Source organism: Anarrhichthys ocellatus, unplaced genomic scaffold, assembly GCF_004355925.1.
Source record: "Anarrhichthys ocellatus isolate YVR2014 unplaced genomic scaffold, GSC_Weel_1.0 scaffold58, whole genome shotgun sequence".
In the NCBI taxonomy this organism is placed as follows: Eukaryota; Metazoa; Chordata; class Actinopteri; order Perciformes; family Anarhichadidae; genus Anarrhichthys; species Anarrhichthys ocellatus.
The window spans coordinates 1,791,522-1,806,518 of NW_022280088.1; the positions used below are offsets into that span (position 1 = coordinate 1,791,522).

Below are 14,997 nucleotides of genomic sequence, written 5' to 3' on the forward strand. Positions count from 1 at the left end.
ATAACGTTGGGTGTGTCTTTATGTCTTTTCTTGCAGACACCATGTTGGAATGAAAAGAGGAACTTCTTGGCACTATCTCGTTATTGTGTAACTTAAACGTTTTTAATTTGTTCTTACTTTATGATGATTTCATGAAATGAAAAAAGAAAAAAAATCTAGTTTAAAAGTAATTTGTAATAACTTCTTTGAGTAAGCCACTATACAGCTTTCTTGAAAAAAAAAGGAGCGCTTCATTAATGGACTTTGTCCGCTGCTAAATGCAGCTACAGCGTTACTGAGCTGTGATAATATGTTTGTGAGATCAAGTATTTGTCGTTTTCTCTGTAAGACTGATAATATAATGAGCCTCTTTAAGTTTCATATTTATTATAGAGGGCAGAGATAGAGTGTTTACAAATAATGTCTTGGTAATATCTAGAAAGAATATTTTATACAGAATATGTTATCCCATAGTTTATATTTATTCTGAACTGTGCTGTCTTTATTATAAGCAAATATATAGAAATCATGTACTTTCATAATGAATAGTAGTGACAATGATGACTTTTTCTGGATCAATGTCTGATACCAAACAAGGCATAACTGAATCTGTCTGAGCAGAGAATCACAGAAGCAGTTTGTTTGATCATTGTTTGAATGGCTCCCAGCCCCGCCTCGGGAAGCCTGAGAGTCACCCCCGATGTTGGCAAGTTGATAGGGCAGAGCTGCCAACTTTGACTGCAGCAGATACCTCTGAATAATGCACCCTCAAGCCCTTGTTTGTTTTCCTAATGGGTATTAATGCTGGGCATACAAAACATTCCTTTGTGTGCTGGTAGTGGGAGTTCGGAGAGGGCAGCAGGACTGATATTCTACAGCTAAGTTATATAAACTTAAAGAAACAATATTTTTAAAAAGCGTGACTCGTTTTTTATTTTTAATTGCATTTCATGGTCTTTGGGTGTGGATATTACAATTCTGTTATTGTATGCTAATAAAGCATGACATTGGGTATAAAGCTACTAAGACCTCAAATTAAGAATATTTTGACATACTGCTGCTACCAAGGTTATATAATGAACTGCCACACACAGATCTGAAAAAATATTGTTTTAATTAATTAATTTACCTGTAGATAGCTTTAGGTTATCACTGGGAAGAATATGTATGCATGAACAACTTAATCACCAATTTATGGAAACTGAAACCAGAGGATAAATTAATCTACTCTGGATTAGTTTTTGTGATAGTTCATATATAGGATATTAAGATTCTACAATATTCAGTACTGTCATCATGAAGTTTAAACATCAGTTTTTAGTAAAAAATAAAAATAAAAAAGGCAAACCAGCAGTTGCCATTAGGGTAGAATTTTCAAATTGGTGTTGAAACTTAACTTCATTTAATTTTAGGTGTAGAAAAAATACAAAAGACATTATTTGAATTGACAGACATTAAAATTAAACCCTAACTTCGGATCCTTATTCACAGTAAAAATAAAAATACTAAAATGTTCCCACATGCATGAATATAAACAGCACCAACAAAACAGATACAAATATAAAATGATATACAAATGATAACTCTTTATATTTGTTCAACACCAGTCTAACATGTTGAGATACTTGCAATGTGGTCATTTTGATGAAGGTTATACTTGTTTAACTTGATAAACTGCACAAAGACACTTAAACTTTAACTAAAAACTGCTCTGAGATCCACATTCTGTGAGCAGGGAGAAAAGGATGTAAGTTAGAATAAATCATTTCTCTTTTCATTACCATCAAAATTCAGAGTCACAAGTCCACCCTAGTGGTTGAAGACTGGCTCTCATAATATCCTCAGTCTGAGTGCCGGTGAGTACATTTGTTGCATGGCATCCTCCATCTTTCTTCTAAAGAAATTAATTGTCTCAGCAAACTCAACCTCTCACATGCAGAAACAGTTTTTTGTTTTTCTGATTACTGCCTTTAACAATAGTGTATATACCATTAAATCCACGTTTTTTTCTGGCAGCTCGGTCAGTCTCATTTGATGACTGACGTGTATTATTTCTAACTGATTTCCTGCTCTGTGGTTGTTGTTCCATAGTCCTGGTTGTGCTGCATCATGTTCTTGGTGTCAGACATGGGTGCCCTGCTGTGAAGGTCACAGTGAGGTCACTGAGGGTACGACCGTTTTCGCCCACCACCACGATGACCACTGCCGTACCAGAAATCAGACAGTTAAAACACTGTAAAACTAAAAGGAAACACGCTCTGAATTTACAATGTTGTTACTTATTTTAAAAACCGCTACCATTGTTTCTCTGTGTCTTGTTCTCTCTGTGTGTGAGAGAACAGACTTTCTGTGGTTCTGCTTTATCTTCATTTATCCCCAAAAAAGCTCTTTCAGCTCAATTAAAAGCATTCAGTCCCAATAGCAACATTCACACAAGAAAATGTATTTGCTGGATGTCGTTCAGTTTGACTTGAGATGAAGTCCTCGACCCTCACTGGCTGTCAATCTCATTTCTTCTTTATTTCTTTCTCGGGATTGGTTGCTCAAATCGTGACCTCAGAGGGTGACCTGTGGCGCCCCGGGGTCCCCCCCTCGCTGGCCCTACGCTGGCCCTGGACACAGCTAAATACAGAGGAGCGTCCGTCATCTCGCCGGACAAAAGGGCAAACATACCATGCTCGCCCCTCATGAGTCCAGCCAAGCGCACAGGGAGCACATTAGGACCTCTGGGTTTTATTTACCCTTTCTTTTTGGCCCTGCAAAGAGTCGACTGGGGCGTCAAGTTGGTCAGGTGCCTCAGTTGTGACCGTCTGACCACATCACACACACATGGCCTTTCACATTCCCAAAGAGGTTCATGTTGCATTCTTCTGATTCACGTTGTCGGTTTTCATATTCTCTGTTTGCCACTGAAGCGTTATGTTTGAGAAAGATTTCTGGCAGCAATAAACCAGCCTCGGTACAACCTAAAGGCTTTCTCAAAGAAAGCTTCACACGTGAATGCAGCCTCACAAGCACGAGAGTGATTGAAGCTGAAAGGACGGCTCTCCTCATTGAATCCCAAGATGGGAATTCCAGTGCTGGAGATCTTGAGCTCTACTTGCAGAATAGAGGTGAAAGAGGCGAGTTAAGTGTGTGTCGCAGGGAAACAAAAAGTGAAGTGACGATAGACGCAGGAGCAGTTAACAACACAACAAGATAATTGAATTATTTCCATTGTGAAGCAAAGATAAAAGCTCTGCTTCAAAAAAGTCCTGCAAGATTTCACTTTATGTTTGATCAAGAATGTAGAGACTGTTTTAATGAACCGTTGTTATTTATTTTAAAAGGACAGTTCACCCAAATTATAACCAAGCATATTTCACTCTGATGGTATCCAGCCAGATAGTTTTGGTTTTATCTGATCTAACTGGTCTCTGCTTTTGTCTTTGTTTTACTAACTTAACTAAAGTAAAAGTGTTGATGCTCAACTCATCAAGCTAATGTAACAGTGTTGTACTCTGTTGGGTGGGTTTAATGTTTATAAGACATCATATTTTAAATTGTTTTGTGAAATTTTTTAACCTGTGAGGTCATTTTAGCTGAGAAATATTTATGAATTTATATTAAGATCGTCAATATTTCCCTACAGAATTCCGAGGTCAAAGTAGTACACAACTACCTCAAAACTGTACTTTACGTATTCAATCAAATGTATTTAGTTACTTTTTGCCATTGATAAGATAAACCGTAGATTGTCTTTTACAATTAGTATCCATCAACATTAAGAAAACGAGTTAGAAAGAGTGCAGAATGTGCTGCTTTGTACTTAAAATGGAAATAAAACATTTGTTAAGATGAAACATTGTATGCAGGGAACATTTTGAAAAGTTGGTTGTAATAGTATATGATTTATATTTATAGTGTTTTGTAAATCCTTGTGCCCCCAGTAAACGTGGCATTTTGACACCTGCACCAAAACACATTCATCTTACTTGGTGAATGAAGTCTCATTCCGATACTGATACAGAAAAAGATACGGTAATGTGTTTTTTATATTTATAAGTCACATGACTGTATTAAAGAAAACAGAGTGTCAGAACGTTGCAAGAAAATTAGAAACTGCATCTCTGCTGTTGATTCTTCTTCCAATGCCTCTTTAATTTAACATAGCCTTCTAAATATGAATAATTTATTGATGTTGTCCAACTTAATGCCATTAGTCTTTAACAAAAAGGCCTTAAATCATAAATTATGCCACCCTATTGGAGACGTCTTGTGAAATTACTCACATGGTGTTATTGTTATATTTGCCTCCTCTTTACACATACTCCCTTTATAAATGCACACAGGAACTGGAATGTATGGCGCTCTTTGTCTAACTTCCATGCAAATTACCTGATTTATCTCGAGCACTTTCCGATGTCACACTGTCTGTGCTCGTGACAAAAGTGTCCCTTGTTGTGGCACACCAGATAACCAAACCCACCCTCATAACGCACAGCACCATATCTAAAACACACTCTCAACCTTTTGTCCCCCAAAAACAAAGAACTGCACTTTCTTTTGGCAAATGATGCCTTAATTGTGCAAGTTAACAAGCTTGCTCTTTTTTCCCATGAATAACAAAGAGTTTGGTGCCCGTTTGTTTCTTTTTGTTTGTTGTTGTTTTTTTTGTTTCTTTAACTCTCTTCTATAGTGTGTTGCTGCACGCTTGTTGGACTGTTCCCATGCTGCTCTCTCTGTACCATATTTCTCAGATAGTCTGCGGCGGCTGTGTTTTACATGAGAGAAACTTAACAAAACAACAGAAGAAGACAAAGAGAGAGGAAAGCCAGGGTGTAACTGAAATGATAAGCCACAGTGGGATATTTTCTACAGTATTCATTATGTTTTCATTTATATCGGAGATGTCTTTGACCCTTCTCCTGCTCTTGCCCCTTTAAAACACTGCTCTATTCATTTTTGGCTCAAATATCTCCGTTCTAAATGGAGGTATTGAATGGGACATCAACATGGATTTGCATAATCTGGTGGCATTGCTGTTGAGCACATAGAGGGTTGTGCCAAGTGCAAAAAAGGTGAAGCCCTTATCCTGTGGCGGGGGCAGAGAAGGCTGAAAAAGCAACTTAATTAGATTTCATATCTGATATCTTTGATCTAACATAATCTTTTTTGTGCCTGCATCAGCAAAAAAAAAGAACATTGTCTTAAACTTTATGATATATATATATTTTTTTTTTTTCTGTGTTTATATCTAGAAACATACCTTTCTATATGAAAAACATTCACGATAAAATCAAATATTGTCACTTTTTTACACTTTGTTACAGCTAAGTGACGTGCTCTCACCAGAATCACTCCCAGACAATCAAAAGGCATAGATATGTGCTGTTTTCTTTTCTCCGAACAGACTCTATTCATGTCTGCTCTCTTCTTACAGTGCCAGTCTTTCTTCAGACATCGCTGGTGCCAAGGCAGTAGGATGGCTGCCTCTCTCTGATGGGAAACTGTTGCTCATGTGCTCTGGGTTGGGTGCCAAGTTTTGGCATTATTGGTAAGAGAAGGGGGGAGGAGTAGGAGTAGGGGGGGGGTGTACAGAAAGGGGGCCCTTTAAACCCTGTGAGATAGTGGTATCTGTTGTGGGAATGATCTTCATCCCTTTCCCCCCTTTTTTAACACTCCCTCTATCTCTCACTGTTTCTTTTTCTCTCACTGTCTTTTTCTGCCCCCCTCCCTGCTCTCTGTCTTTTCATGCTTGAGATCAGACGACCATCCTGAGGTTAGCCGGCACAGATCCGATGCCACTGGACTTTGCAACCAGCACTGACTGTTGGATTTCTCACAGCTTGTGTACTTCTTCTTTGGCTTTTCTCCCAAAGTTCGACTGTACCCCTCCTACGCACATGCGCACACACACACACACACACACACACACACACACACACACAGGCAACACAAACACACTACAGCATGGTAAAGGAAAGGAGCTTTGCTGTTGCATTCTCAGAAGCTTAGCTAACCGTCTAAGCCTGACTTCAGTGCTCTTGCGGGTACAAAGATCAAAACAGGAGCTCTCAGACACTTATAGGGCACTTATGTGTGGCTTCCGCTTTTGGTGACAATAGGCAACTATTTGCTCTTGTGACCCTTTAAAGGTGATAGTTTGACATTTGGGGAAATATTAATTAAAGAGAGATATATGAGAGTAATTGATGCCACTCTCATGTCTGTCCATTAAAGCTACAGCCATAGGTGGTTAGCTTAGCTTAGCATAAAGACTGGAAGCAGGGTGAAGCAGCTAGTTTGGCTCTGTCCAAATGTAACAGTTCTGCCTAGCAACCCATTTGACTAACTCTGAATGTCTCGTTTATTCAAACTGTACAAGAACCAAAGTGTAAAGATCATAATTAACTGCTTCATGGGGGGTTTTGTGTCAGAGTATTTACAAAAGGTTACTGTAAACAGCCAGACACATTATCCGTTTTTTGTACAAAAAGAACAAACAAGATATATTGTGTTAATTTGTGATCTTTAGAAGTTGCAGATCTTGACACTTTTGGACAGACCCAGGCTAGCTGTGTCCCCTGTTTCCAGTCTTTGAGCTGAGCCAATCAGCTGCTGGCTGTAGCTTCATACCTAATGGACAGACATCCAACTTCTCATCTAAGTCTCGGCAAGAAAACAAATAAGCGTATTTCCCATAATGTCTAAACTATTAATTTTAAATGAATAGTTTAAAGTCTTGGCCGTGTAGACCTGAGTAAGGAGCAATCTTCCTTCTCATATTGTTAAATTTGAAGGATATTTAGAAGCCTGAAGAGGTGAAAATATCTACTATTGTTTGAAAAAGTATCCGAAAAATATAATAATAATTTGTGTTTTCCTTTTCCATCCAATTCATCATCACTGTTGAAAATCTCCATTTTGTCAAATAAAGTCTGAACTTGAGTGTCAAAATCTTTTTTCTTAAAACAGGAAATAAATCTGCAGGTACAGTGAGAATTTCAATCTGTTTGCAATCGATATCAATTTGTTTCAAACGGTTTCCAGAGTGACAATTTGCATATGAAGAACGATGAAAACTCTTTTTAGAAAGTACTTGAAACAAACTAAATAGCTCTCTGCATTTACTCATTTCACTAAAATTTTAGGGACTCAATTTGCAAGCAAAGATGACTTGGTATAAAGATGTTTTTCCAGTGATCTCTTTGATTATTTGTGGGGATCCTTTGGATGAGAGATAACTGAACCACAACATAGAGGAAACTAAAAAGGCATCATTGTTTAGAAATTGATAATATGTTTAGTTTGTAAAGTCTTAATCTGCAAAGTAGACTAGTAAATTGAACTGTCAGATAAATGTAGTGGAGTAACAATACAATACTTTGCTTCTGAAATTTAGTCCTTAAACTGAAAATAATAAGTACTTCAAAATTGTACTTGAGTAAATGTACACAGTTTCTTTCCATCACTGTTTCTTGCTACATGTGAAACCAGAACCAATAAAGTCCTGGACTTACTTTCAGAAAATTAGAGAAAAAAAATGTATCTCATGTTGCACTTGCTCAAAACATTTCAAAGCAATATCTCACTAAGCCCAAATTAATTATGCATTCAATATATCTTTTTTCCTTTCTCTTTCTTGAAAAGCATCTTTAGAACCTATGTTAATTATTATTATATTATAATTATTGTGTGTTATAACAGCTAGCAGCAAAAATACAAGAACAAACTATATACATTATGAGCATCTTCGATATACAAACGGGTCACAGATATTAAATACTTTATACACTAACATAAAGTGTTTTGAGACAGAAGTAGTCACAAATAAGAAGTGGAAGTTGTAATAACAAATCAAATAAATATATATATATATATATATATATATATATATATATACGTATAAATAATAAATATTTCATGAAAGGGAATACAATTTGGCATTGCGTGTAAAGTGTATTGTGTCTACAGATAGAAGTGCAGCTTTACATATAGTTATTGAACTATATCAACAAATAAATACATCAACAAATAACAACAGTTTATTGTAAAAAGAACTATATAGATGTGTTTGTAAATGGAAATATGAGGCTTCTGAAAATAGTACAACTTATTTAATGTTGTTTTTTTGTTTTGGTTTATTGATTCAAAAAATGTAATATGTATAAGTTACAAACATCTGAAAGCAGTAATGTCTTGGACTTATTCCCATCATCGTCCGTCTTTCCACACGTGATGAAACTTCTTCAGAAATGTGCCCGACTTCCTGCTCGTCACAGTTTTTATATAGACTCAGAGTGTGAATTACGTTTTCCTTTGACATTCCAGTGATGAATAATTTTTCTAAAGAGAGGATTGTTAATGTTCAGCATGTGATGTTAATGCGAAAGATAAACATTCTCAAAGTGAGGCTTTACTACTGCGGCTCAGTTTACATGACAATAAATAGTTTGAAGTCCTTTTTCTTTTTTATCCGCGCTCATTTTATTATTATTCATGTGATGTGCTGCAGTTTAATCTTTCTCATCTGGCTGAACATCAGTCTTTTTTTCCATGTTTAGAGTCAGGATTTAAACCAATATTGGAGCTGTAGGGATCCAAGTGTTCCCTCAAAGCCTTTTCTCTTTTATTAATGTATTGTCACTTCTCCATCTGCGTGGACACTTGTCTTTCATTTCTTTCATTTGCTCTCTTGCTGCTTGTCTTTTTGGTCAGGGGCTGGTTAATGTGAGTTTATCCAACCATCCAGGCGATTAATGTGAGCTTATCCATGCATCTGTACCCATCCACGCAGAAGCGATTCTTCTGTCCATCATATCTGTCCATACATATCAACGGCCACATGAGGACACCTACAACTTACTTGTTGTCTTATAAGGTAAGGTATTATCACCTAAGTTGACACAAAAGAGAGGTATGTGTAATGACTTATTTACCTCTGAGGGAAAACCAGGAGGACAAAGTGTTTTCTTGAACTCCTCTTAGAGAAAAGCTTTGATTTCATGGTGTTGATTATTTTTCTTTGCAATCACTCAAGGATAAAGCACAAGAGACGCAGAAATCGTTCTGCTTTCAGATGCACCACAATGGGCTCCTTGATTAAAAAAAAACACAACAAGGAGTTTCTTCCCCCTTTTTTAACTTCTCCTTTGTACAATTCAACACCATACAACTTACTTAAAGAAAGACAGAAGGAGCCTGGAAATAGTTCAATGCATGTATTGAGACTCTGTCGTCACATATAGCAGCTTGGTTTATTCTGTTGAAGGCAGAGAGCCCTTTCTATCAGTAACTTTACCAATATGGTGTTCCTTTTGAGAGAAGGGTTAAAAGGCTTCACAGAGCTCCCTTATTTAATGTAAGGCTACTCTCTAGTTTCAGATGTTTGAATGACTAAACATCATATTTTACATATAAACAAGTACCACATGTACAGTGAGGTGGCTCTGTCTTCCCTGCATAACATCCCTCTTTACTCCTGATGAACTTAATTTCTCTCAACAATGGAAATGATCAAACTTGGCTAAAGTTCAGAAGGAAGATAACTTTTATCTTGTTTTGACACTCTTTGAGATCATATGTATGCAACTTTTCATGAAAAACACATAAAAAAACTTTGTATCTTGTATGGAAATCTTTAATGACTTGTTTTCCCTCATTAGGTCAAAAACTGTTTTTGTATTCAATCACAGATTTGAATGTTAAGGAAGGGGGAGTGTTGGGTGAGTCAATGGTTTTGTTAACTGCAGGTCTGTTTAAGTCAGGAGCGGGTGGCCCATTGGGAATCAGGCTCATGTGTGCCCCCTGGAAACCGATGCTGTGACACATTAAACCCTCAGATCAGCCCATAAACAAGTCTGTGGATGAGACTGAAGACTGAAGGCCTAGTGCACCAAAAATAGTCGGCATTTTGACGTAGTTTGAGCCCAGCCTGCCTCGTTCTAAATATTTATTTTACAATGAAAAACAGTCCTAATTCATTTTTGTTTCATAAAAAGATATGTACGCTGTTGTGTAGATGTTAGTTTGTTTAATGTATATTTCTACTCATCAATAATGTATGAGGCAAAATCACAATATCACCAATGATTCACTGGAGATTTAAACTGAATTCACTGAAGATTGAACATCTTTCACAAAGTTGCACTGAGAAATATTTTCTCTCTCTTTTCATCTTTTGCATTTGCTTTTCTTGGCAGTTAATATCTACAGGAAAGTAACAGGATTTGTAATTTATTTATTTTTTGAGATCTAGAATGTCACCTAAACACCGAAAACTGAGTGTAGATGATCACGAAACAATTTGAATTTTAGTCAGAAATATTTATTCACAACATGTACAAGGTCTATTTCCATCATTCACAAATATATAAATAAAAACAATCGCAAAAGATAGCAAAACTATTTACATGGCGTGTTGCGCACTGTGCAAACTAAAAGTGTTTGCGTGCGTGTGACCGATGAAGTTGAAATAGTGGTGATCGAGTCCCTGCACGGGTGATAGGTATCCACCGTGCTGCTGTGTGTGCGCAGAGAGGGGCACTGTCGGGTACGAGATGCCCGGGCTGCGGGTCGAGCTGTGCCAGGTGAAGTGTCCCGGTGGACTCTGCTGGTACACGGAGTCAGACGGACTGTGGCTTTGGTGCTCCGGAGAGGAGTGCAGCTGGCTGAGATAGTCAGACGGCTCTGACATCGAGGCAATTGAGCCGAACACAGGCTCAGTGACCACACGAGATTTAGACTGTAAGAAGGCGAGGATCCGTGCGTACTTAATGTCTTTGGTTTCAGCCCTGTCCTCTGTGGTCAGGTAGTGCACAAGGTTCTTCATACACTCGTGGTATCCGTAGTGGAAGTAGTTTGCAAACTCAGCCAGTAGTTCACCTGGAATGAATCAAATAAGCATCAGCGATTACAACCCCGCTGACATGAAATGATCAACATGTATGACGCAACGTAGTTTTTGTGCGTAAAGATGGAGTCGCAACAAAATGTAACCATATAAGTGTAAACTAAAACGTACACGAATACACAAATAGCTCATAGTTTTACCTAATCAGAATTGTAAAAGTGTTTACACAGTCGAAACGTGGGGTGGAGATGCGTAAAGTGTCGGAGCTCTGTTAAAAGTTGACTCACCTTTTTCTCTCCCACGGGGGAAATCTGCTGAGTGCAGCGCTCGCAGGTACTGAACTGTCATTTCCAAGATTTCAGCTTTCTCCAGTTTTCCAGAGTTCTACCGAATATCAAAAATTCCAACATTAGAAAATGTTTACATGATTATTCGACAAAACAATGTGTGATAAACACTTCCTTGCTAAACAGTCAATATTGTGGAATAAATACGAGTTATAACATAAAATTAAATAAACATGTTACAATACCTGTTTTGCCAGGGCCATTGGTACAGTTTTTCCTAGTTCGTTGAGGCAGCGATTAATGCGGTCCCGTCTTCGTTTCTCTATGACTTTGTGAGAGATGGGAGTTCTCTGTGAAAAGAGGGAGAGAAAACATGAGATAAAGTAATACATCTCATTCACAGCTATTTTGTCAATCAGAAACACAAACATAAAACACTCAGGAAGGTATAAGTAAAGCAAAATGCAGCGATTCAATATTTGGGAAACTTGGATTATTTTTGCGCGCTGCGCGCTGTGCTGCTCCAGAGCGCGCGGCGGACATCTGCGCGCCGAGCTGTTTCTACAACTTTGATGCCTTATTGGAAATATTTCAAATATCTTTCAGTACATTTAGTTATGTATACGTGTTTGTCACCAAATTGATTCCATTAAAGTTGCCAAAATATTCCGTAACTGCCTGATAGGCTATTTCAGACCAGTAGTGCGCCATAGTTATTCTGTAAGGTGTGCCACAGAGGTGGTGGACAATATATTTCCCCTCCACTAGCAGGAACATTACTCCAAGTTGTAGCCGAAGACTATTCGATGTAAATGCTGAAATACAAAGTCCCATAAAGTGACTCAAAAGTGTTAAAGAAGCAGCGTTGCCAAAAAAGTTCAGTCCTCGTAATGCAGAGCGCACACGGAGCGCGTACCTTTCTGTCTTTCATTTTAGATGCCATCGACGATTGTCTGACAATTTTCTTTGAAAACCGGATCAGCAGGGAAGAGAAGTAGACTAGTGTTGCTCTGGCAGAAGATGAGGCAGACTGAGGTGTGTGGTGGAAAGCTGGTCCGTTATAAAGGGATCATCCAAGGGACTCTGGCATTCATGGTGTAAATTATTCCATGGGATTAGAGCCATGCATTTGGGTAAATGTGTGCATTTAGGATCAGTTAAAGAAATAGTAAAAATCTAAAGCCATGGGCTAGCAGGGGGGCAAACCTGCTTTGTTAATCCACGTGGCTGTTCAAAAGACACGTGATTACTTTTGGAATATTATTTGCATAGTAACAACCCAGGCGGGAAATAAGAGGCGAGCGTTGCGATCGCCTGATCCGGCGGGGCGCACTGTGCGCAATGAAAACAAAGAAACCCTCTTTCTTCCAACTCGCGTTTCTCACACGATCGCCTGTTTACAAATCCCAGCAAGCGATCTTAACTCTCATCCAAGCCCGGTCCGAGTTTTAAGGCCTGTCCAGTGTCATTAGAGTAATTAAGTAAGCCTTTAATAGGCTGTTCCGCCAAGTTCAGGGGAGATCTTTTGGAGACGGAGTCCCCCCGTTTGTTCTCGGCGTTTCTCACACGACTTGGTGACACGTCCATCTTTTATGAGAGATGGCAAGCTTTTTGTTTACATTCTTCATTTTGTTGGACTCCTCGGCAGGTGTGTGATTAGCCCTGGCACACGAGCGTCGTCTGCGTCAAGGCCAGCGTCTCCAGCAGCCTCTGGCACACGAGGGTTACCCACCACTGGAGACTCTTTGGAGAGGCTCAATTTGTATCCTATTATCCTATAAGAAAATGTCTATTCAGTCGAATGAATAGTTTCATTGGCCTAAATTTTAATAATGCTGTGAAAGAAGGGGAGAAATAAAGAAGAATGCAGCTGGTGTGAACGCGCATTATTCCCCGTCACCTGCAAGATGGGTAGCCTGGAGACCCCTATTCATTTGCCTAATTTCGGTCAACTTAACAAACTTTTGGAGAAATTATACTGCCATTGTTATGAAGGGTGAAGCTTTCTGATCGAATTAACAGCATGTTTTGATCCGGTAAATGTCATTAGAAAGAAAGAAACAATCGCGTTTAAAGGGGCCTGGGTAATGCGCCAAGTGGAGACGCCAACGCGCAAACTGCACAAAGGGTGCTAGTAAATGCCACAGGGGACTTTTGTACCCTCACATTGCTCAAGTTTTTCCCCCCAAACAAAGGGCATTATTTTATACTTGAATACATTTCATACAACAATTGGCTGTTTTCTTCAAACATATTTTCACATCAAGTTTAACAACAGGTTTATTGTGTGCGCTCCTCACAGATTCAAACTGCTCTCATGCGCCAAAACATTGCTCCATTTCTTTACTTTGTCACTGAGAACGTTTTAATCCTGAAACTTTCACCATGCTTGGATATATTTGATCCTGTGAGCAATGTCGAAGAATAAAAAGCGGCGGTAGTTGGGAAAGAAAGGCTCACAAGACATCTGAAGTGTTTGGAGAGTTTTCAGAGCACCATGGAGAGAAAAGCGCGAGCGACCGGGACGGGGGCATAAAATCCAATTACTTCACTGTGAAGTTTAACACTTTTTACGTGTTTGTCTTTTGAAAAATTGAGGGACTTGTGTGCTATTGCTAAAAAAACTGAATGAAATACTGGAAGTTTTTGCTGACCGACTTTGTAACGCCAAGTGTTGCGTCAGTACGAGGCCAAACGATGCGTCAGGATGTATTGTAGGAACTGTGGTGTGAACATTTAATTCCGTGTTAAAATATTTAGTTTTTTATTTTCCAACGACTGTTATTGGAAATAAACGTTTGATATATTGATGTGTTAAGCTCTTCTCAGTAAAATATTTGTCACGCCACTACATATTCACATTTTACATTTTATTTATCATGGTGCCAATATTGGTATGATTTAAAACAGCTTGTTGTTGTTTTACTTGTATTTATTGATGATTATTACGAACATATATACATAAAAAACATATTAGATTATTGGTTGAATTTGGTTATGCAGAATTGTTGCATTTCTTTGCACATGTGTAGGGCAAATTAGTATGAATTCTTTATCGATTTTTAAGGTGTGTCTTGGTAGCATTGATCTAAATAACCCTTACAGGCACTAATGTGCAGTAGGTACTGTGGAAAATGTTATTGCATAATGAGTCACTGCTGTGTTCTCAACATATTAATAAAGAGGTCAACGGATAGAACTACAATAATAGGTCATTAAAGGGTGCAAAGAAATCACAGCATAGCTACATAGAAATCCCTTTAGTACCATATGCATCCTGTTATTAGAGAGTGATGTCACTTTAAATATCTTTTATGCAAATCAAACGCAGCAGTCAGTTAGTTTAAGTTTTTTCCATGTAGCCCAGAGCAAGAAAATAATCATATTGAAAATAATCACATCCCTTAAAGGCACAAATGAATCAATCAGATGAGAACACGTGAGATCTGTGTGAACATGACACAATGACTGTTGCCCTCAACAGACAGCTATTACTTGTGTGATTTTATTATGAAATATCTAGTAGCCTAAATAGCATAAAGGCTACTGTATGTATTCAAAACACATTGCACATGTTTACATTGCTGCAGTTACTGGTGTGGTCAAATCATGCAGTTTTGGTTCAGCATACAAAACGCACACAAACAATCTCTAAAAAAATAATGCTTCTATAATATGACTCGAAATAATGTGTCTGCTCAGGGAATTTGTGGTGACTTAATCACTCGTTTCAATCTCCTGTGGTATCACTATAACATCAGTACACCAGCCCGTTACAGGAAAAATATAAACAAGCCTCCAGACAAGCCTAATTTATGATAGCAGCCCTGGTTTGGATTGTGTGTGTATTTGTGTGTGTGTGTGTGTGTGTGTGTGTGTGTGTGTGTGTGTGTGTGT

At 38.2% G+C, this 14,997-nt stretch overlaps 1 protein-coding gene across 1 annotated transcript; it reads right to left on the reverse strand.

Moving 5' to 3' along the window:
- Window positions 1-10,369: 10,369 nt before the first annotated feature.
- Window positions 10,370-12,094, reverse strand: helt (helt bHLH transcription factor). The gene is made up of 4 exons (XM_031871379.1): window positions 12,017-12,094; window positions 11,346-11,450; window positions 11,101-11,197; window positions 10,370-10,845 (listed from the first exon to the last, which is right to left on the reverse strand). The coding sequence occupies exons 1-4, from the start codon at window positions 12,041-12,043 to the stop codon at window positions 10,370-10,372; spliced, it is 705 nt and encodes a 234-aa protein (XP_031727239.1). The 5' UTR covers window positions 12,044-12,094.
- Between the last annotated feature and the right edge of the window lie 2,903 nt (window positions 12,095-14,997).

What these genes read in the sequence shown, in the direction of transcription:
- helt (XM_031871379.1), bottom strand. Translation starts at nt 12,043, where the DNA reads ATGGCATCTAAAATGAAAGACAGAAAG. An exon ending in CAATGGCCCTGGCAAAACAG is followed by an intron (nt 11,198 to 11,345) that starts GTATTGTAACAT and finishes GATATTCGGTAG; the next exon opens with AACTCTGGAAAACTGGAGAA. An exon ending in CCCCCGTGGGAGAGAAAAAG is followed by an intron (nt 10,846 to 11,100) that starts GTGAGTCAACTT and finishes GATTCATTCCAG; the next exon opens with GTGAACTACTGGCTGAGTTT.